This window comes from Fusarium phalaenopsidis (genome assembly GCF_050370095.1).
Source record: "Fusarium phalaenopsidis strain FUZ10S chromosome Unknown contig_32276, whole genome shotgun sequence".
NCBI classification, from domain to species: domain Eukaryota; kingdom Fungi; phylum Ascomycota; class Sordariomycetes; order Hypocreales; family Nectriaceae; genus Fusarium; species Fusarium phalaenopsidis.
This window is the reverse complement of record NW_028145418.1, coordinates 192,649-213,861: the sequence shown is the minus strand read 5'-3', so window position 1 is coordinate 213,861 and position 21,213 is coordinate 192,649. Positions and strand designations below refer to the sequence as shown.

Sequence of the window (21,213 nt, the reverse complement as noted above, 5' to 3'; positions counted from 1 at the left end):
TGTGCGACTTGGGTCAAGGACACGTACAGCAGTCCAATAGTCCAACAGACGACAGTTATTTATCACTGAAGGTGGTCGGCGCATCGCCGTCGAGGAGGAGCCACGAGGCGAGTTCCAAGAATACGTAACCCAGAGTCCATGTGTCGTATTTCTGGGTTATCTTGTCGTCGAAGCCAAGATCGGGAAGTTTGTAGGTACCCGAGTATCCAGGGATACTTCTCGGGACGGTGTGCGACTTGGACCAGAAGCTCTTAAACTCGGTCAAGCCAAAATCAGAGATGACAAGGTGGTCACTTTCACCTTGATGGTGGCTGCGGGATGTTCCAGTCATTCTTGGAGCGAACCCTGCCCTGGAAAAGAGATGACTATACCAGCTCTCTGAAGCCCATCAAGTCCCCCCCCGCGGGGAACTTGCTGACGTGGTCGTGGATGGCGTACGATGGGGTCAGATCCTATGTTCAGGCCGAACTCGACAAGGTCGACTGAACCAAGGAGTATTCATCTTCCTTCGACTCAGGAAGTGGCACTCTCGGTAAACGGCATTGGGAGGTAGATGGTATGAATAGGCCACCTATTGTGGGCTTTCAAGAGTCAGAGAGCTCGACTCGAACAAAGACAGCCTTGAGTTACTTAAGAGGATAACCTTTGACACTCCGAGCCCCGAACAGCGACCACAAGACCTACGGTGCGTTGTCATGGGCAAGGCCAAACTAGGAAACTTCATTGGCCCTTTCAACTTGAACTGCCACGTCTTGATTGATTGTCAAAGCCTCTTCAGATGAAAATCTACGTGGAGCATATGTCAGAGTTGGGGCAGGCGAGTTGATGGAGAGCGAGATTATCTGGGATCACTATGAGGCAGGGAATTGGCATTAATCGGTTGCGAAGCTGTTATTTCACGCATTCGTCTTGTTCCTTAGACCATGACTATCTAACTAGAAAGAAAAACACAAGTGATTGAAAGAATTATTACACAATTGTGACAGTGGATAAGCAGCCCTGAGCAGCCAAGTGATTGGCAAGTACCAAGCCAAGGCCTTCCTTAAACTTCCCCCTAAACTTGCCTTGATCTCTATCACTTGTTCGAAGCTTCACCTCACCCATACCTACTCTGCGGTAGAACGGTCCACCCGTACCACTCTGAATGTCGGAAGCCTCTGTGAGCAGGAGTCCTGGTATGCTGTCGAACCCTTGCCCATAGAGCTTGCAGGCTAAGAGTAGGAGCCGGATAGGCTCTCCGAAGGGCAACTCTGGGGCCTCGCCCGACGTCTTGACGATATCCGGGAAAGCAAGACAAATCATCTCTAACCTCATATCTGTTTCAGTGACTGACTTGTCGAGGAATTGCAGCTGAAAGGAAATGTTGCGACCCTTCTCCTTCGTTTGTAAATCATTCGGCGATTTTATGCAGATATCTAGCAAGAGGCCCTTAATGGTCAACTTCGCTGCAGATAGTCTCCCATAAGGGTTTGGCGTGGCCAAAGTGTACTGCACATCAATCACTTCAGTCTGTGGGAGTTCGTTGGTGCTTGCATTCCAGACAGCCTCTACAGGCCCCACGACGGAAGCCCATGACCAAGTTGGTGCGTAATATGTCTCGCGCCTGGAGGACCCAGGTTCATTGACGTGCCAGCACACAGTACTACCTAGCATGCCCTTCCACATCCCGCCGACGTACTCCATACCCATGGGGCCGGCGAGCGCAGCAGCGACGCCTGAGATGGCGGGAAGCCGATCTGACTCGTGGGTGATGGCGCGGCGGGTGAAAGGAGTGACAACTTCGGACCAGACGATGCGAGGATCGCTGGAGCGCAGTCCGAATGGGGAGCCTTTATCGCCTGTCATTCTGTCCAAGTTGATGAGTCTGAGGGCCTCCTTACGAAGGGCGGATCCCGGGCGACACTCGCAGAGATGGACCTCATGACAGTGCCAGACCGGCTCGTGGGAGGTGAAACGAAGGATTCTCCCGGATAGAATGTGTTCCTGAAGGGTCCACGCGCGTGTATCAAGGGGGTTCTGTGCCCGATCCCGGGGGCCATCTCCGATGTTTGTGGTCCAGTGTCGGCCAGACTGCCACGGCCGTGCAAATACCTCGACTTGTTCAACCTTGCCCTGAACTTCTGCAACGGCCGCAAGGGATTTCCTAATACTGAAAGGACGCGAGTGGAAACACCCCTCGGTACTGTTACGGGCGGCGGCAGAGGCTATGGTGATGTAGGCGTTCTGGTAGACGTCACTCATCTTGGGTGACTGGACGGCCCAGTCGTCCTCGTCATCCTGGACAATGCAGAGGGAGTCGATCCAGAGATACCTGATTTGAAGCTTCTGACAGGCAACTATGGCATCTTTGAAAGTTTGTGGAAACTTGGACAGATCGATTCCTCGACAAAACTCGTCAAGGGTACTCTTCGTGGTCTTGAGGGGCATCACATCGCCCCAGCAATGACTCAGAGCGGCATATTTACCGAGCTCATCTGAGCTGGGTACGCAAAGGCGGGGGTCTATGCCTTTGGAACCGACATCCAAGATACGTGTGGGAAACGGTCGGTCTTCGCTTCCACGTCGACACTCGTCGTGGTTATCCACGCATTGTTGAATCCAGCCGTGAACCATGTCCCAACTTTCGGGTGAGTTGGCTTCAGCACAAACATGAGTGCCTATACCGATAATATCCCAGGGACGTGTAGTTTCTTCAAAGGTGTCAGTACCTGCATTCTCTGTTCGGTTTCGGTGATCAAAGTATAATTACCTGGCAAATGGTAAAGCTCGAAACTGCAGATCGAAACCTCTTCGCAACCCATATAATGACAATGGAGGTGAATCTGAAGAGCTCCATCGAATCCCCATATCAACTCAGCAAAATCATCAACCTCGCCATTATACCAGCGCCTCCCAACAGAACGATTCTCGTAGCTGATCTCTGCAATGTCTTCCCAGGAGGTGTCGAGAAGTGGGTACAAGGAGGCCGTGGCGTCCCTCAGCAGCGTGCAGATTCTACATCGCAGTGAAGCATTCCGACACAGCATGCTAAAGTTCATCTTGTGTGACGGACACTCGGTCTCGTGGAAGCCAACGATGGGTTTGAAGCCCAGGCAGATGGCGCAAAAGACTCCGTTCTTCCATGGATCATCCAACAACTCGGTGCGATGAAAGAGGACCTGGATCTGGCTGACTTCTTTGCGGACTCTTTGGAGATACTCACGGAACTCTTTGAGAGGGCTTTCGGGTATTTTAAGAAGAGCCACGTCCAGGTTGCTTATGGCCCTATCGAGGTAGATAGTTTCAATGGCGTAATCCTGCCTGACATAGGCAGTGGCCATGAGGCACCCAAGCAAAGCATAGATGTGACCGTATCCCTGCTTATCTGGCATATCAGGCTCCCATGGCTCGCTCTCAGTAGGCGGCCTGACGCACTCAATGTTCAAGATGAGATCATCGAGGTCGGCGCCTTCACGAATAGCCTCGAGCATTTTCTGCGTGCTTGGGGCCTTGAGTACACGCGCGGCCATGGTGAGTGCGATATAGCAGCAGTATGAACCCTGTTCTGACTCGCCGGGTGCTTCGTTTGATTCCCGAGTTTGGTCTTGCGATGATGCAGTTGTTTCATGGGACCTTGTCCCCTGATCGCCGACATTGACGGCATTCTCATCTACCTCGGCAACATTTGCCGAGGAGCCCTCCTCTTCTATCCATACTGCGGCATCTGCGGCCTTGAAAGCCTTCTCAAGTGCCTCGTCGCATCTCTTCCGTAGCTCAGAAAGGTCGAGACACTGATCACTAAGATAACCCAAACGAACGGCCCGTTCCTCACTCAAGGGCATTGTTCCCTTGATAATGTCGCTGGCCAGTTGACGGATCTCATCGGGCTGATCGACCAACGATGGCAATCTATCAAGCTCCAGGATCTTGTCATCGTCGATGGCCAGAAATATGCTCTCCGGCCTCAAGATGGTCGGTTGATCCACAGCTGAGCCGGAGTCGTTGTCTTGTAGAAGTATGCATTCGCGCCTCTTCAGGTAGAAGCTTCCTCCTGTATAGTACGAGGTGCGCCCTTTGTCCGACTCGGGGGAATCTCTGGGGAAATCTGTCTCCTCGTCTATTGACGCAGTGCCGGAATTTGAACCATCTGCTGTTGGTTGCTCGTCGACGGGTTCTATGACAGGTGGTGATGGCAGGTCTTCAAGATCAAGACCGCCTAGGTCTACTCTGTCAGCGAATTCTTCGTATCTAGACATGATCCAGTTGTGGTTTGTTTCCTTTCTAGAGATGTAGAATGTTTGCCTCTTTGAGGAGCGGGATATTGTTTGCAGTCGGAGAAGACATTCAGCTCGTCTTGGCATTTAGCCGCGCGCATGCTGGAGGCCTCTTCCAGCCAATCAAATGCAAACTTGACATCACCTGCCTGTGCGAGAAAGTCTACTAGAGCCAGATGTAAAAGTACCACGGATCCTTTAGTCGCGAGAATAGTGAAAGGTCACAGGGCGGATGCGTGATGGCAGCCTGTTGAGGAAGCCTAGGTGGGGGGTATATGGTGTTGGGCTGTCTACAAGGCATTTTCCTGGGTTGTGTGGCTAAGTGGATGATCTGACTTGAGTAGCAGAAATTTAGGCTAGGCGTGGTAGTCTGACTCGAGGAAAAGTGTAAAAAATGAATGTTTAATAATATCATGTACGTCTATCTATCTAGGTAGGTAAGGATTATGTCTCATGCGTATCTACAAGTCTATCACCAATTGTCTAGTTATCCCATGTTTTGTATGTCCATCAGGCCAAAAAGTGAATCTCAAAATTCTCAGACAAGTTCGTTGCAGGCGAGGTAGTAGGTGCGGTAGTACTTGTCGTCACCCATACAGGTCTTGGGCTGGATCTTCTTGCCACCAAAGTGGCAGCCGGCATCGTCGTAAACCCGGACTGCACCAGATTAGCATACATCTTGAGGATTGTGGTAAGTGAGACTTACGGATGCAGCCGGGCTTCAGTTCGTCGATGGTGACGGAGCGGACAGTCCAGAACTCATCGCCAATGTTCTCGTGCTCCTCGTACTTTTCGCAGCGGTTGGCCTCGATCTTCTGGAGCTTCCAGTCGGCAAGCTTGGTGCTCTTGGTGCACTTGTGGTCGCTGAAGATGGCGCCCTTGTGGTAGATCGCGTCGTCGGGCTCTGAAACTGGCTTGTAGGGAGAGGCAGAGACGCCCATGGAGAGGGCGGCAATGGTGGCGATGATGGTGGAGAACTGCATGTTGAAGGTTGTTGGTGTTGGTATTGGGGGTTTGGCTTGTGGAGAGTGTGTTGTTGTGATGGTGTTGTCGTGTGTTGAGCTGATGTGTTGGAATGATGAGGAATGGTGGATTGAAGGTTCGCATCCAATGTCTTTATACTCATTTCTGACTATCAATAAGGTCCTCCTCTGTATGTCGTCCCGAGTTCTCATGATGATCTCAGCCTCACTCATTCCCATGAAGAAACAACGTTGCACGTAACGTCAATGTCTCACAAGGATCTGATCATGATGCAGGGCTGTTTCTGAACACGAGCTGCTGTTGGTCGGGTGGCCCCATATCAAGCTGCAGATGGATGGTTGGTTACATGGGCCGACATCAGGGGTGGATACGATGCCCCGGATCGCCAGAGTCTAGAAGGGCACGCATCTCAGCCCAACAGTTATTTTTAGGTTGCGACAGTATCGTGACCTCGATGGCTAGCTGCGAGAAGCAATCTTCTTCGGGATACGATTACACCTTCCTTGGAGGCAAAGCCATCTTACTTCCATACCCGCAGTCTCATCTGCCCTGGGACGGCCCGTCGGCATAACACCCATGCGTCGATCTTGGCGCTGAGATGCTTATGAGCTCGCAGTGGGCTAGGGCTCGACTCTCCTCTGCAGGCTCGGCTTCTCCATGTTCGAGACCGTTTTACTCCGGACACGGATTAGAAGGCGTGGATCCCTTTGCATTTTGTCGTATTGGAACGTGTTAGAGTTGCACTCTCACAACTCTAGCCGCAGGTCGCGTATAGAAAGCATCAACGCTTCGGTGCGTCCGTCTTTACGAGAGATGCAGATGGATTGCAATTATTTATCATGAGTTGGAGGACTACTTATCTGGTCATAACTCTTGATCTACGTCGCATTTGGGAATGAAGGGAGGGTAACTGAGAGTTGTTGGGCTCTATCTGTGATGGTCTGAACGAGGGAGATGAGGATTAACATCACTATTAATACAACATGAACATGCTTAGTGCGAGTAGTAGCTTAGGATATTGCCACTCTTCCTTAATGGGATAAACAAACCAGGCAGCACGCGGTCGAGGTGGGTTGCAGATGTCGTGTCCTGACTCTACCTACCCTAGAGATAAACGGTAGATTTAAGGAGGAATAGACCCGAAGGATAGTTGCCTTGAACAAATGAGAAATATGTGGATCTACTACCATAATTTGAGAGTGCTTTATTGAGTTCACGCTTGTGTGCTGTCTTGGGTACTGTTGAAGTATCCGGTTCTCAGGATCGGGTGATTGGTGATGGCTTCACTCAGTGGAACCACATTCCCTCTGCCTGGATGACGTCATTGTATTAATTGTTGTTTTCTTTCGTATGAAGGACCCTGAATCGAGATGTGACCACTTAATCAACTGAATTGAGAGGCTACATTTTTACAACAGGCATAAGTCCCGTTGACCCTAATGCCAGGCAGCCAAGATAAAACAGGTTGATGACGCCAACGCATCCCAGGCAACTGAATTATCTGGACTATTAAACTGCTCACACCTACCGAAGCCGAATGCAAGCTTGTAAAACTCATTTTACTGAAAATTACGCATTCATTAATCATGTCCTCACATCAAGAGACATTCGATGACACCCGTCTTAAGGTGTTTACGTGGTTGAATAATACTCGCTACGCGGCATCTTCACTCCAACCTTTGATCGGAGGCCAGGCTAACTTTACCTACCACGCCAAACTCTTGACTCCTCTTGAAGATGGGACGACTGAAGTTATGGTCAAACACGGGGAGCCCTACATGGCAAGACATCCCACGAACGAGATCACAACACATAGATGCGTGGGTTCATAGAACTGGGATCCAACATATCGCTAATAGTATATAGCGTGTTGAAGCTGAGTGCTTGATGGAGCTCAACTCGGTAGAAATACACCTGAACCAGCTCGGCGGGGCGAATTGCACTGTCAGAACGCCAAGGTGCTTCTACTACGATGATGATACCAAGACTCAGATACAAGAGTATCTTCCCAACACTGTTGATCTCAAGACGTACATCCAAACTCATTTCTCGTGGTCAACTCACAAGAAACTTGAGCTGCCATGCCGTAATGTCGGCAAGACGCTGGCAGAGTACATCTCCAAGTTCCACCTCGCCAGCGAACATATGGTCCAAAGGACGGCTATGGAGGGCGCTCAGTCTCCACCAAAGCCATTTACTGCGCTTCGAAGCAATGAGCAGATGCAGTCACTCAAGCACATGATCAATTATGACTGGTTGTTGCAGCGAATTGATCAGTTCCCCGAGATTTTGTCCGAGGCGAGAGACGTATTTTACCAAGTCAAGCTACAGGCATTGCTTGAGTCTGATGATAAACCCATACACGGCGACTTTTGTCCCCAAAAGTGAGTGCATCCAGTGCGCAGACCGGGACAGCTACTCATAAACTTGGCAGCATTCTCCTTCCCGACGCGCCTCTTGATTCTCAAACCAACATCTCCTTGTTCGTCGTCGACTGGGAGAACGGCCAACTCGGCGTAGAGAACCTTGACCATGGAGAAATGATAGGGGAGCTTTACGCCCTGTGGCTGTCTCAGAAGACGGACGCGGCGCTCTGGGTGGTGCAGGGATACTCCGATGGACTTGGGCCAAGACCGACGGACTTTGTTTGGAGGCTTGCTGTGCAGGTGGGCGTCCATCTCCTGAGCTTTGGCACTTTTGGGGGTTCTCCAGCTCAAGCTGAGGATGTGGCGAGGTATGGAAGAGATATTATTGTGAATGCCTGGAAGAAGAACAGAGCTTGGTTTGATGAGAGCGAGCTTGCATGCTTGTTTGCTCGAGTTGAAGAATAGGCGTCGAGTCGTACGAAGCCAACTCTACCAAGATAATGACCAAGCCCATTCCATGTTAGCCCTGCATCCAACGAATCAACAGTTCTCTCGATCCGCTGACCGTCAGCACTAAGACGCCATCGCCAGAGCCCCAAGCCCAACGGCTGATTTCGTCAGAATTGATAAATTCCAATTCTTGGCTTTCATTTGAACTCCCATGTGCCCACCAAGCTACACAAAACAGACTGTGTGCCCAAGATCCGAGACATAGGTCGGCATCGAGATGGGCTATCTTGTGCTTGCAGCTGCTGCGGCCGTGACCTACGGTGTTGTCGTTTGTGTCTATCGTCTCTATTTCAGCCCGTTGGCCAAGTTCCCAGGTCCCAAGATTGCTGGTCAGACAAATCGCCAACATCACCACTTTTGGAACACACTGACATCAAATAGCCGTTACCTCGTGGTATAATGGCTATCATGACCTCGTTAGCGGTGGTCAATACATCTGGGCCATCGAGGAGATGCACCGCAAGTATGGCCCAATTGTACGAACCCGTCCGGATACGATTCACGTCAACGACCCAGCCTTCATAGAAAAGCTATACTCTCAATCGCCCAAACACCGACGGGAACGACATAGCACCATCCTGGGGACGATGCAAGCTGACGGTTCTATCCTCGCAACTAAAGACCACGATCTCCACCGTCGCCGTCGCGCTGTTCTCAATCCATTCTTTTCAAGCCAGAACGTGAAACGTCTGTCTCCGGTCATTAATGGCATTCTGTTCAATCTGCTACGCCGAATGGAAGGATGGGCTAAGGCCGGGCAGCCTGTGAAGTTGAACAGTGCTTACAGAGCTGCTACCAAGGACGTCATCCAAGCGTATGCTCTCGGAGATGGAGAGATGTGTCTTGACATGGAAGACTGTAACACAGCCTTCTTTGACGTATTTACTCCGCAAAGAGTCTGTCATCTGGGTACTCACGCGTTCTGGTTGGCGTACCTGATGGCCAATCTGCCACCCGTGATTATGACTACCCTCCTCCCTCGAGTTGGCGTGTTTGCAACATTCATGATTGTAAGTGCGCGCAGCCCCCCCTGATGTTTCATATGCTGATGATTAGTTAGAACTTGAATGCAGAGATCGACCAGATCAAGCAAGCGGAAAAGTTGCCAGAAGGCAAGACAATCTTCCACGAGATTCTCCGCAGCGACATCCCCAGCTCTGAAAAAGAAACGCCGCGTCTCGCGGATGAGGCCATGGTCCTGGTCATTGCGGGGTCAGAGACGACGGCTTCCACCTTGGCCGCTATCACATACCATCTGCTCGCTGACCCGAGTCTCATGGCACGATTGAGAGTTGAACTTGAAAGAGCGATGCCCGACGTCAACGAAATCCCCGACCCTTCCACGCTGAATGGGTTGCAGTTTCTTAATGCTCTGATTCAAGAAGCTATTCGTCTGTATCCCGGGGCATCTCACCGACAAGATCGAGTTGCCCCCGACGAAGATCTCGTTTACCAACGTCCAGATGGTCAAACCTTTGTTATACCTGCCGGAACAGGAGTTGGAATGACGGCACCCCTGGTCAACCGCAACCCCGATCTTTACCCCAACCCACTGGAATTCCGCCCTGACCGATACCTCGAGAACCCCGGTCTCGCCGCCTACCAGTTTGCCTTTTCAAAAGGAACGCGACAGTGCATCGGCATCAACTTGGCGTATCAAGAGCTGCAGACGTTTGTTGCCGGCATCTTTCGCAAGTACGACGTGTATGATACGTCAAAGGATAAGCAGTGTAGTCCGACCATGGAGCTGTATAAGACGAGGGAAGAGGATGTGGCCATCTATTCGGATTATGTGACTTTTGGTCAGTACCCGGGTAGCCAGGGGTTAAGGGTCATAATTCGAGAGTAAATGACAGAGAGTCGAGCGAGTTTGTATTGGACTGTGGGTTTCGTGTAGCTAGAAGTACATGATGCGCCATTTCAACTAATAGGTATCGCCTGATATAGTGCTTGAGTACAATTATAAGATTAACGGAAACTCCACGATGAGTCCTCCAGGGCCTATTTGCATGCGATATGTAAGTCTTGGCGGCTGAATCATCAGATAAGAGAATCCTTCACTCGCACGCACACAATCATCGGCAGCGACAGAATATGGTAAGCCATCCCGACTCGGTAGCTTTCGCTTCTCGCTCACACAGCCGTTGTTAGCGGAGCGGATTGGAAGCGTCACCGTCTGGCCAGTCTCCAGCAGACGAGGATGCTTGTAAACAGCAGCACATCGTGGCCCCTCTGCTGAAGCAAAAGTTCAAATTTCCAAAATGGGGCCCTGATCAATCTTGGATGGGCACCCTGGATATCTTTGTCGTTTGTAGAAACACCTCTGATGCTTTTGACAGACTGTACAGCCCCGTTAATCAGGCTGCTGATTTTGCCGGGCAAACTCGACGATATAGTTCAGCTCAGAAATCAGCTCTAGAGAGGTTTCCGCCTGAGGTCCTCAGAGACATCGTGTCCGCGCTTGAGATCACGGATCAAATCGCTGTTGCTCTCTGCTCCCAGTACCTTTGGGTCCATAGTGTTTGGGTTATCCGGGAGCATCTCTGTTTAAACCACAAGCAGCTCTCTTGGGCAGGCACGCCAATTCTTTGGCTCTCATTTTGGCCTACGTATCTTCCACAGGCTCTCTTGGAAGTTGTACCAGAAGCAAATTGTCCCTCATCTGACCGAAGAGCGACCCGAATATGGATGCGGGATTGGGTCAGGGACACGATCACCAGCTCTGAGACAGTTCCCTCTCCTGAGCATCATATTCTGATCGGAGCATTTCGGAATCAAATCCCATCGAGCGGCATCCTAGAGCACCTTCACCCACATATGGAATCGTGTCTTGATGTGCGCGCATATAAAAATGGGGTTAGTGGTTATCTGCGCAACCATACATTAAAGGAATACATCGGCCTCAAGATCGTTAAGAATGGACCCGGCACCGCAGCAACATTCATTGGGCATAGGTGGCTCACTCTGGACATACTCCTCCTATGGCTGATCACTATGAGCCGGACTCCAAGACCGGGGGTATCCGACTGGGTAAAGAACCGAAGATGGAGGGATGGGCGTGGAACTTTAGGGAGGATGAACAGAATTACCCAACAACTGAGACCATGGGACGGATGAGTGGATTACTCGGTTTCATGGTGCTCGGCAAATGGGCCGGCAATTGCCTGGACGTGACCGATGAGGTTTCCGAGGAGATGATTGTTCATTGGCACGATCGAACTCTCGACGTTGAGAAACGGGCCCGGAGCTGGCTGATGGGGATTTACACGATGGCCCTCGAGGTGAGGAGGTTTCCTGAACTGAGGCAGCACTGGGAGTACTGGCATCAGGTTGTAAAGGAGGAGAAAGAGCGAGATGCCTGCTATGGGGGCTCTTGACGGAGTGAGAAGATGTATTGATGCGAGACACTGGATTACGGGAGACGGAGACAGGAAGATACATTAACCTTGATTGTTTCATGTCGAAGAGGCCGGCACACACCATCTCATAGTACGATATTAGCTCATTCAATCCCGTCCCCATATTATCCAAGCACCCAACAACCTGATGTCCGATCCAACGATCGATGATCGAAGACGCCAAGCGTGCTGACCGGCTAAAACGGCCCGCGTGGCATTGACACAAAAGGCGGGATTAACACGTCCAAGATGGCGCCGCAAATCTCCGTTCCAATCATGTTTTTCGTTACCAACTTTTCAGGAACACAGACCGGTTTTGGGGGTTGCATTGTGGAGAAAGTTATCTTGGTTTGCCGTGGGAGGTGACGTCAAGGATACGGGGAATTAGGCTGGGGCTAACACCACGTTTCTTGACTCTGTATTGTCAATGATCTCATACGATTAACTTCACGAAGGTAAATAAGTAGTTTAAATGAAGTCTCTAGAGTCAGAATAGACACTCTCCCCATAGGTTCCATCCATCCATCTATCCGTGGTCGCAATGCCTCAACACCAAGGCCTCTCGAGCCGCCGGCTCCTCCAATTCCTGCCATTGGTGGCACATGCTTCGGCTTCCACTCTCTATTCCACCTATAGCTTCAACCCCCTTGAGCACCTCGGCGGAATTTCACCTTATTTTGAGCCCCAAGACCCCCCAGCCTCCCCCGATGCTCCCCAAGGTTGCAAACCAGAGCGTGCTGCCTACCTAGTGCGACACGCTGCAATCTACGCCAACGACTTTGACTATGAAGAGTACATTGAACCGTTTGTTGAGAAACTGGAGAATCACACCAAGATCGACTGGAGCAAGATCCCGTATCTGAACTTCTTGGACGACTGGTCCGCCCCATTTTCAGATGCCGAGGCCGAACTTTTGACCCGAGTGGGCAGATTGGAAGCAACGCAGCTGGGAGTTGATCTCGAGTTTCGTTATCCCAAGTTGAGACTTCCGAAGCGAGTATGGACCTCATCTGCTGAGCGAACCGTCAAGTCTGCCCAGTCATTCGTCCGTGGACTCGAGACGGACAACCAGACCATTAAGGTTGAGAGCATCTACGAGTCTGAAGAGTCTGGGGCAGACAGCTTGACGCCCTATAGCGCCTGTCCTGCCTACTCGTCATCGGCTGGCAGTGACGAGTCGTCTGTGTACCAGGAGAAGTACGCAAAGCCTATCATTGCCCGGTTGAACGACCTGGCCCCGGACTTCAACTTTACCGTCAACGATGTCTTTGGAATGCAACAGCTGTGTGGATATGAGACTGTCATTCACGGAAAGTCTCCCTTCTGCAACCTGGAGCTCTTCTCACCTGATGATTGGCTTGGCTGGGAGTACTCCGAAGATGTTCGATACCATTACAACGTTGGTTATGGCAACCAGGCCTCGGGCTACGTGGGCCTTCCATGGTTTAATGCGACCGCTGATATTCTCCTGAACAAGGAGTCAGATGACCAGGACCTGTATGTTAGCTTCACCCACCGCGAGCTGCCTCCCATGGTGTTGGTCGCAATGGGTCTGTTCAACAACTCCCAGTTTGGAGGTCCGACTCAGATCAACGACACGATGCCGCTGAGCCGGATCAACTACCGACGAGCCTGGAAGAGCTCCCATGTCTTGCCTTTCCTCAGCAACATTGCTATTGAGCGCTTGAACTGTACGGGCAGCTACGGATACGATGACGGAGAGTATTACCGCGTGCTGGTGAACAGCGCACCGCAACCTCTGCCAGACTGTGTTGATGGACCAGGCACGAGTTGCTCGCGGAAGGGCTTTGAAGATTATGTGCAAGACAGAGTGGACATGTTTACTGGGTTTTCGAATAAGTGCGGCGTGGATTACAAGAACACGACGGATATCCTGTCGATATATCATGATTGATTGAATGAGTAGATAATACAAACATTTACATGACACCTTCTTTTTTTTTTACCGTTCTTCCCATATCGCATTCAACATGGCGTGTGCCGCCTCGATGAACTCTTCCTTCTTAAGCTCATGCGCAAGAATAATGCGAACAGCATAAGCCGTCGCATTCACAGAGTCGATTTGCAACTCTCGCTCATGAATTACCCGCATCATATGGAACAAGAGCTTCTCTGCTGGAAAGGGCAGCGTTGCGCGGTAGATTTCCTCATTCGAGTCTTCGTGAAGGTTCATGATGATAATGTCGACCGAGGGAGGACCCGTCTATACGGCCCCCGTAGATGTACGAAGCTCTCCGGTCTTTGGGTCGTTGTATTTGCCGTCGACGATGGGGCGTTTGGCTTCGGCATCCCAGTGAATGGGGTGAAACTCGTCGTCGTGGAGACTGTCGCCGCTTGTTGAAGACATGGTTGATGGGAGATATTATAGAAGATCTAATATTTGATGAATTAAAGATGATGCGAGTTCTTTGATGAATTGTGTTGAACAAGTCAAGATTGAATGGGTGTAAGTGACGCCTTGGGATGGAGTTCGGAATAAACAGGGCCCGAAGCATCGTCTGAGCTTCACCCTCGCACGGATGGCTGCCTAGAGAGGTCATATCCTGCGCCTGTTCATCAACTGAGTTCATCTTTGAACACTCTTGCATGTTACTTCAGCGGCAAATTCTCATTTTGCCATGGAAAACCCAAATACGCCTATCTTTAAATGTTTCCCTCGCCTTCCGTTGGAGCTGCGTCTCCGCATCTGGGAGCTGTTACTCCCCCCTTGTCGCGTTCTTAAAATCGGGCCTAGCACCTACGAGAAGAACGCGTCAGAATTTGGTCAAGTCTGGACGAACGACCCTCCTTTGACGCTTTTATCCACCTGCCGCGAGTCTCGCAGTGTGGCTCTCGACAATGGGCGCTTCACCAGCAATCCCACAGAAGATCCAGCCCTTGAAAGCCTAGTATGGATTGATCGCCGTCCGAGGGCAGTATATCTGCCACTGACCGCAGCCTCATACTCTCGAGCACGTTCATTGCCTATTGATATCAAGGGATTGGTTTGTCTCTGGCCCACAGTGGAGGGCTTGCAATGCCTCAAACAGTCTCTCCTTGACCAGCCAACTTCAACACCAATCCAAGTCATCTACATTGGACTTACAGCCATCATCTACAACCACCCAGCTTGGGGAGTAACTTACCCTGACTTAAGCAATCTTCTACCCGAGCTACTTCCTCCAAACCCTCTCTACGAAGCGTCCGACATCCTAGTGATGGACTTGGATGATGTACGACTGCCAGCGTTGTTAGAATGTGCTGATGGAAATGGGCAAGGGATACCGCCAGCTTTCAAGTTTCATAAAAAAGCTAGCTGCTTCTTGGAGACTTTAAAACTCTATTGGGAAAGCAATAGCAGGGCTCTAGAGCTGCGCGAAGCATGGTATGGGACGACACATGACCACAACGCTGCTCTCGCTGTCCCCTCCACCATGTCAACAAGTTCGCGGCTTGGCCGGATCGAATTGAAGCCAGCAGTGATATTCGGAAAGACGAGAAACGCGATATTTTTTGGCTGCAACATCGATCGGAAATCACACGAGCGGTTAAGTGGCATCATCTTCTCGATAGGCAGCCTTCACCTCTCCGGAAGAATACCGCCGAGTCTTTATAGCCTGATAAGAGGGCCAAACTATGACTGTGGCGTTACGTGCGGAGGTAGAATGACAAGCCGTGATCCTTGAAAAGGTGTTTGGATATCTGCCTGGGCAAGATCGCCGAGGTGGTGGCGGAAAATAGGCGTTCCTACAGTCGTAAAGTTGGGGGTGATCATTTGAGATATATATAGTAAAGAGTGAAAGCGGAAATGGCTGATGATGTGGAAACTACGGAAAGAGTCAAAATAAATGGTGTTACTACCGTAAAAAAAATATAGAGGCCTGCTCATATGAAAGCAAGCAGATCTTTGACGGGCTCCTCAACCAACACCCACTCGTCAGCGCCCAAATTCCCTGCCTCAACTTCCTTCCTCTCTCGACCCTTTCCTGGCTCTGGATACTTCTTAAGATGCTCAATAGCCCAGATGAGCTCCTTTGTCAAGGCCGGGGGTATTCTGCCTTCACCCGTAAATCTTCCAATGCCTGCAATCTGGAAGAACCCGTTCAGCCATTCCTGGGTCTCCCCCCTCTCCCACCCGATCTCGTGAAATTTGCGTCTCTCAATCTTGACCTTTTCTTCTCTCTCCCTTTCCCACTTTTGTTGCTCCTCTAGCGGAGGCAGTGGGATGGCGTTTCTACCAGAGTAGAGTCGTGCTAGGGCGACTGCTTGGTACTCGAAACTTCTAAACGTTAGAACCCGTGGGAGTCCCACTAATGCAAGATTTGAAAAGTCTTGGAAAAAGGTGTGCCAATAGGTCTTGATCAGCTTGTTTGCCTTGTAGTCAAACAGTGGGCGACCGTTGACCTTGCTATTCCACCAGGGATAAGAAGGTCTATAGCCGGTGCAGTATATGATCTGGTCAATGTCGCTCAAGGTAGTGTCGTCTTCAAATACAATTGTACCGTCTAGACGATACTCTTTGATGATCGGCTTCCATTCGACTCCATGGGGAGCTTCATCGCCGTCCCATCTCGATTTTGATCTTCTCGACTGATAGACGGGGAGATGAACGGCTTGCAGCAGATCAACTGTAACATCGTGTCCTGAGGTTGAATTTCCGATAATGAGGACCTTTTTGTTGGTGTAGAGATGCGGCGAGCGGTAGAACTTGGAGTGCACGACACGGCCGGGGAACTTTTCCATGTACGCTTCGAGGCCATCAACAACCGGCACCTAGATAGGTCAGCAAGCCTAAGAGGCCGATTATACAGAGGCGCTCACCCAAGGAATCGAATAATGGCCATTTGCGATGACGACGGCGTCAAACTCTTCTTCCCACCAAACATCAACACCTCGTAAAGGTTCATACTTTCGCAGCGTGAGTTTCCACCTTTTAAAGCTGGCACCTGGTGAAAGCGGTAGCTGAGATACATCCTCCACCGTGGTGTTGAGCGAAAGGAACTCGTCAGTTTTATGGAGCGAGAAATAATTCTCGATGTACTGGCGAGGGACGTAATGTGGAACAAATGGCCCATAGGAGAATCGAATGTCAGAAAATGACATGGCGATATCGGGGACATTGGTCCTTTACTCCATCAGTGGCCTCATTTTAAAAGTGGGTTGTTCAACCTACGTGAGATTGTCGTAGATCGGCGTGTGGGAATATCTCTCTTGTTGGTTTGGAGGTGCCGTCGTCGGAAGATTCGTTGGGATGTCCAAGGGCTTATCTATATCTGCGGGCAGGCCTCCTGGCTGAATCGGGGGGATTGATGGATTGGGGTCGTATATCCTATCATCCGTATCAGCAAAGAATATCCTCTTTCTAAAGATAGAGCCTGAGTTACCATGTTCCACCAGGCGTTTCCCTTCTCTCAAACACACGTATGCGGTCATAGTAGTCTTCGGCCTTGAATGCAGCCGCCGTGATGGCCCCTGGAGTAACATGATTAGATCCGAGGACATGGGGTAGATCGTACGACAATAATACCAGCAGCTCCGGCTCCGATAATCGCGACCGACTTGATTTTGTTGTTCTCACTCATTTTGCCCTGAAAAGTCAAGATATTTACAAACGCAGAATTCCAAGATAACTCTCTTGCGGGGATGAAAGATTAGAAATTGGCCAACGTTTCTCAATATTAGATAATATGCATTTGTATTCGTCATGATGGATGTCGATGTCACCATTGCTGCATCACGTGAAGTTGTTGGTGTTGCTCCAATCATTGTGTTTGTCTATCGCCTGCTGTCGATAGGAGTGTTGATCGAGAGAGTATCCCTCTGATAAGCTAACTGGTGATCAAAGTAGTAGAAAACACGATTTTAATATTGTTAGCAAGACAAATGCCACAAATTCCTGGGCTTATGCTACAACAAGGTTATGCCTTGACCTTGGGCCCATCCGTATTGGCTGACCAGTGGATTACGAGAGCCAAGTCGCGGGCCAAGCAGTCAGCTTCGCTACCCAGGACCAAAGATCCATATCGTATTACCTGGGTGAGCCACTCATTTCCGTCGGCTAACCGCCTGGGATCATAAGATTCATCCCGGCTTGATCAGCCACTCGCCTTCCAGGGCAGAAGGGTTCCGGACCCCAAAACGGTGGGTTTCTGCGCCGACCCGGTCGGATTGTTCACCCGATATGGAACCACGGTGCGACTTGGCATTTGGTATGTGCTATTTAAGAGGCCAAGAGTTTGGATTGGTATTTGTGTCGATTCACTTCTTCATCTGTTTTCCCAGTTGCCTCGATTGTCATAAACATCCGTCGACATAAATTTGCTCCCAATATTACCAATCTTCATTGGTGAAGAATATCCGCATCCTTCATCGACAATGGCTTCTGTGGATTCGATCGCCAAGCAGTCAGTTCTTATAACCGGCTGCTCAGATGGTGGAATAGGCGCTGCTCTCGCCGTCGCCTTCCACAACGCTGGCCTAAACGTCTACGCAACCACTCGAGACCCTGCCAAAATGAAGCACTTGGTATCTCTCGGAATCAGGACCATCACTCTGGACGTTCAATCAGAAACCTCTATCGCCGAATGCGTCAAACAAGTTCCCGCCCTCGACATCCTCGTTAATAACGCTGGCGCCCAATACATCATGCCCGTTGTCGACATTGATATCGCCGCAGCAAAGAAGATCTACGACCTCAATGTATGGTCTCATATTGCCGTGACACAGGCTTTTCTGCCGTTGCTACTTAAATCATCCGATGGCATGGTGGTGAATCAAACATCCCTTGGCGCTGTTGCCACAGTACCTTTCCAGGCTGTCTACAACTCGTCAAAAGCTGCTTTGGCCATGCTGTCCGACACATTGCGCCTAGAACTTAAGCCATTTGGAATCAAAGTTGTGGACCTCAGAACGGGCATCGTCAAGAGCAACTTGGTCCAGAATGCGCTACTGAGGAAGCCACCTATCCTACCAAAGGATTCTATTTATGAGCCCGCCAGGGATGTTCTGGGAGCATCCATGCGCCAAGAAGGGTACGAAGGACAGGGTCTGGAATCTCAGGATTGGGCAGACGCTGTTGTGCGCGATTTGCTGAAGAAAAACCCGCCGCCTGTCATCTGGCGCGGTGAGATGGCTTGGTCGGTTTGGTTTGGCAGTTTCTTGCCCTTTGGATGGATGGATGGGATTGCAAAAAGGCTGGCTGGGTTTGACAAGGCAGAGGAGGTGCTGAGCCGCGCAAACAAGTAATAGCATATCTATGACAGGGAGGAGACGCTTTGGGGTGTCATGCGTTGGAGCGTAGTCCTGGGCTTGCTTTTACGAAATTGAATCTACATGGGCATATTAAGTCAATCAGTATTGGTATCTAACGTCTCCAAGAGGAGTTATCGGGCACAGTATCAAAGAACGCAATTTTCTTATGGGGCAAGGTCAATCATTTTTACTACAAGCGAAGCCTCGAACCTTTCATTTTTGCAAGAATGAGTGCCGTAGCAGGCCGATTATCTAGCATTTGTTCATTGCCATGCGTGTCAGGTGATCATATGATTTGAGAGACCTATCAGGATCAGAGACGAAGCGTGGTGTTCACTGAGTTGATGGGAGACCCTTTTAGGCGTTGGGGTCAAAGTATGGCCTCTCAGCCTGGGGTGTGATGCGCAACATGTGCCGTCGGGTCTGACCCTCCTTGACCTGGAAATCGCGGAGGGCGGAGCTACATAGCGTAAATATTGGCATGTAGATCTTGGATATTGAAGAAGACTTACTGTTGGGTGATTCGGTTGTCATAGACAACAACTGTGCCAGGCGTCCAGTGCACTCGAATGTGCCAGTCTTGGCCATGTTCAATGTGGTCATAAAGGAAATTGAGAATGTTTGCTGTAAGCAGATCAGTATTTTCTATTGCATCCAAAAGGAAAATGTGTACTACTTACCGCTTTCTTCTTCCTTCAACCCTTGGATGCGTCTCGTGTACAGGCGGTTAACGTACAAAGACTTGGACTTGGTCACGGGATGCGTTCTAACGACGGGGTGAATAGTCTCAATGGGCTCACGGATGTATCGCTCCTTGTGGTCGGCAACCCTGGCCTGTTCAAACCCAGAGTGTGTGGCTTCGAGGCCGTGGAGCTTCTCACGATACAACGGCGATAGCGCATTGTAGGCGGCCACTGTTGAGAGATAGAGCGTATCGCCTCCGGATTGGGGCGTATCTAGAGCCAAGAAGATTGTCGTTCCCATACCGTTTCTTAAGATAGTGAGTACTGGTCAACGAGAAGGATGCTGCAAAGATTCAACTCACATCTCATAAGACATGTCGGTGTGCCACTTGATGCTGCTGACATTGTTCTTGATCTCATTGTCTACCGCACCAGCCCTAGAAGCGTCGTTAACATCAGCACAAGGTATTATAGTGAGATATCTCAACACGCACGTAAAGTCTCGGTAGACTGGCAACAGCTCGGGATAGTCCTTGACATGGCCTCCATGCTGATGAACATGCAGCTTGCCAAAGTGAGCACCAAACTCCTTCTGTTTCTCAAAGCCAATGTCTGCAAAATCCTGTCCACGAAAGACAAGAACTCCGCGTTCAGCTACCAGAAGAGCGAGTTCATCCTTTTGCTTTGAGTCAAGCGAGCTGAGTTGAAGGCCGTGAATCTCAGTGCCCACAGCTGGCGTGATCTCCTGAAACGAGGAGCCTGGGGCATTTAACAGGGCAGCTTTGGCAGGGTCGGCACGGAGACCTGGGTCGGCGTGCTTGAACTCTTCCAGGGGTGGCTGCAGGCCTGGATTGTAATGGGGGAGATAGTGGGAATATTTGTACTAAATCAGAGAGCTACGTCAATACTGATGCGCCAGTGCAGAGAGCAACTACTAACCTCATTCTCCTTGTAGTTGATTGAGGTATCAAACCTCAACTGAGACAAAGTCTCAGAAGGCTGGGAAGTAGTCGTAGTCGCGGTCTGAGTAGACATGGTTCTCTATGGTAGAGTCAAGGATTATCTGACGTTATTTGCCAGTAGTGCTCATCCCAGACTATTACCACGTCCCATGCCCAGCCTTTATCACTCTCACTCCGATTCTCGGAATGTCCATGCTTGGTAATATGAAGCGGGGGATCGGCATCCCTTCGAGGAGAAATGAACCTTGAGCCATTAGCGACGTTGCGAAGGCATTGCGACATCCCCTACGAGGTTGATGTGACATCCCCGAGTATTGCTATCTACCCCGACATGGTCTTTATCCCCGGCTTCTCGCAATAATTCCCGCGATGACGAACTTTATTTCCTCCCTTCTCATTCGTCCCTTGTAAGATAGGGCATCGGGTGCAGTTAACCGCTTCGCATAGTTCACTCAATCGCCATATATCAAGCTTATGGCGACTCCACATGGAGATAACGCGGTGCAACGCCAGATAATACAAAGAGAGGGCGGCAGATATCGGAGAATGCCCGACTTGATATCTGATCAGTACAGTTTTGCTTCCATCGAGAATTTGCTCTGGCAATGTCTACTCTCAAAGAACCAACTGTAGTTGTCGTTGGCAACTCTTCATCTTCGACCGATGAAGATGTTGCAGTCCCGATATCGACAAACGTTAGCGAGCGCGTAATTGCGAAGCGACCCCTATGGCGGCGCCTGGTAGGTTTCTTCTGGGACTCTGTTGATGGAGATCCTCGAGACAGGCGGTACATCCAGAAACTGGAC

The 21,213-nt window shown here is 50.3% G+C and overlaps 8 protein-coding genes across 8 annotated transcripts; 4 read left to right on the top strand and 4 right to left on the bottom strand.

Moving 5' to 3' along the window:
• Positions 1–55: 55 nt before the first annotated feature.
• Positions 56–4,235, bottom strand: LRP88_00361 (HET domain-containing protein; the record flags this gene model as incomplete). The annotated part of the gene is made up of 3 exons (XM_083237077.1): positions 56–300; positions 1,107–2,690; positions 2,750–4,235. The coding sequence occupies 3 exons, from the start codon at positions 4,233–4,235 to the stop codon at positions 56–58; spliced, it is 3,315 nt and encodes a 1,104-aa protein (XP_083106968.1).
• A 556-nt stretch (positions 4,236–4,791) lies between these two features.
• Positions 4,792–5,236, bottom strand: LRP88_00360 (uncharacterized protein; the record flags this gene model as incomplete). The annotated part of the gene is made up of 2 exons (XM_083237076.1): positions 4,792–4,910; positions 4,960–5,236. 2 exons carry the CDS (start codon positions 5,234–5,236, stop codon positions 4,792–4,794), a joined length of 396 nt encoding a protein of 131 aa, XP_083106967.1.
• A 1,587-nt stretch (positions 5,237–6,823) lies between these two features.
• On the top strand, positions 6,824–8,068 carry LRP88_00359 (kinase-like domain-containing protein; the record flags this gene model as incomplete). The annotated part of the gene is made up of 3 exons (XM_083237075.1): positions 6,824–6,865; positions 7,104–7,621; positions 7,672–8,068. The coding sequence occupies 3 exons, from the start codon at positions 6,824–6,826 to the stop codon at positions 8,066–8,068; spliced, it is 957 nt and encodes a 318-aa protein (XP_083106966.1).
• A 262-nt stretch (positions 8,069–8,330) lies between these two features.
• Positions 8,331–9,962, top strand: LRP88_00358 (cytochrome P450; the record flags this gene model as incomplete). The annotated part of the gene is made up of 3 exons (XM_083237074.1): positions 8,331–8,442; positions 8,495–9,123; positions 9,174–9,962. 3 exons carry the CDS (start codon positions 8,331–8,333, stop codon positions 9,960–9,962), a joined length of 1,530 nt encoding a protein of 509 aa, XP_083106965.1.
• A 2,090-nt stretch (positions 9,963–12,052) lies between these two features.
• On the top strand, positions 12,053–13,426 carry LRP88_00357 (histidine phosphatase superfamily; the record flags this gene model as incomplete). The annotated part of the gene is made up of 1 exon (XM_083237073.1): positions 12,053–13,426. The coding sequence occupies one exon, from the start codon at positions 12,053–12,055 to the stop codon at positions 13,424–13,426; it is 1,374 nt and encodes a 457-aa protein (XP_083106964.1).
• Positions 13,427–15,396: 1,970 nt separating this feature from the next.
• LRP88_00356 (uncharacterized protein) lies at positions 15,397–16,614 on the bottom strand (the record flags this gene model as incomplete). The annotated part of the gene is made up of 2 exons (XM_083237072.1): positions 15,397–16,284; positions 16,333–16,614. The coding sequence occupies 2 exons, from the start codon at positions 16,612–16,614 to the stop codon at positions 15,397–15,399; spliced, it is 1,170 nt and encodes a 389-aa protein (XP_083106963.1).
• Positions 16,615–17,886: 1,272 nt separating this feature from the next.
• On the top strand, positions 17,887–18,756 carry LRP88_00355 (SDR family oxidoreductase; the record flags this gene model as incomplete). The annotated part of the gene is made up of 1 exon (XM_083237071.1): positions 17,887–18,756. The coding sequence occupies one exon, from the start codon at positions 17,887–17,889 to the stop codon at positions 18,754–18,756; it is 870 nt and encodes a 289-aa protein (XP_083106962.1).
• Positions 18,757–19,119: 363 nt separating this feature from the next.
• LRP88_00354 (TauD/TfdA dioxygenase family protein) lies at positions 19,120–20,480 on the bottom strand (the record flags this gene model as incomplete). Its single annotated transcript, XM_083237070.1, has 6 exons — positions 19,120–19,222; positions 19,275–19,386; positions 19,443–19,753; positions 19,808–19,882; positions 19,940–20,328; positions 20,385–20,480. The coding sequence occupies 6 exons, from the start codon at positions 20,478–20,480 to the stop codon at positions 19,120–19,122; spliced, it is 1,086 nt and encodes a 361-aa protein (XP_083106961.1).
• Positions 20,481–21,213: the final 733 nt, after the last annotated feature.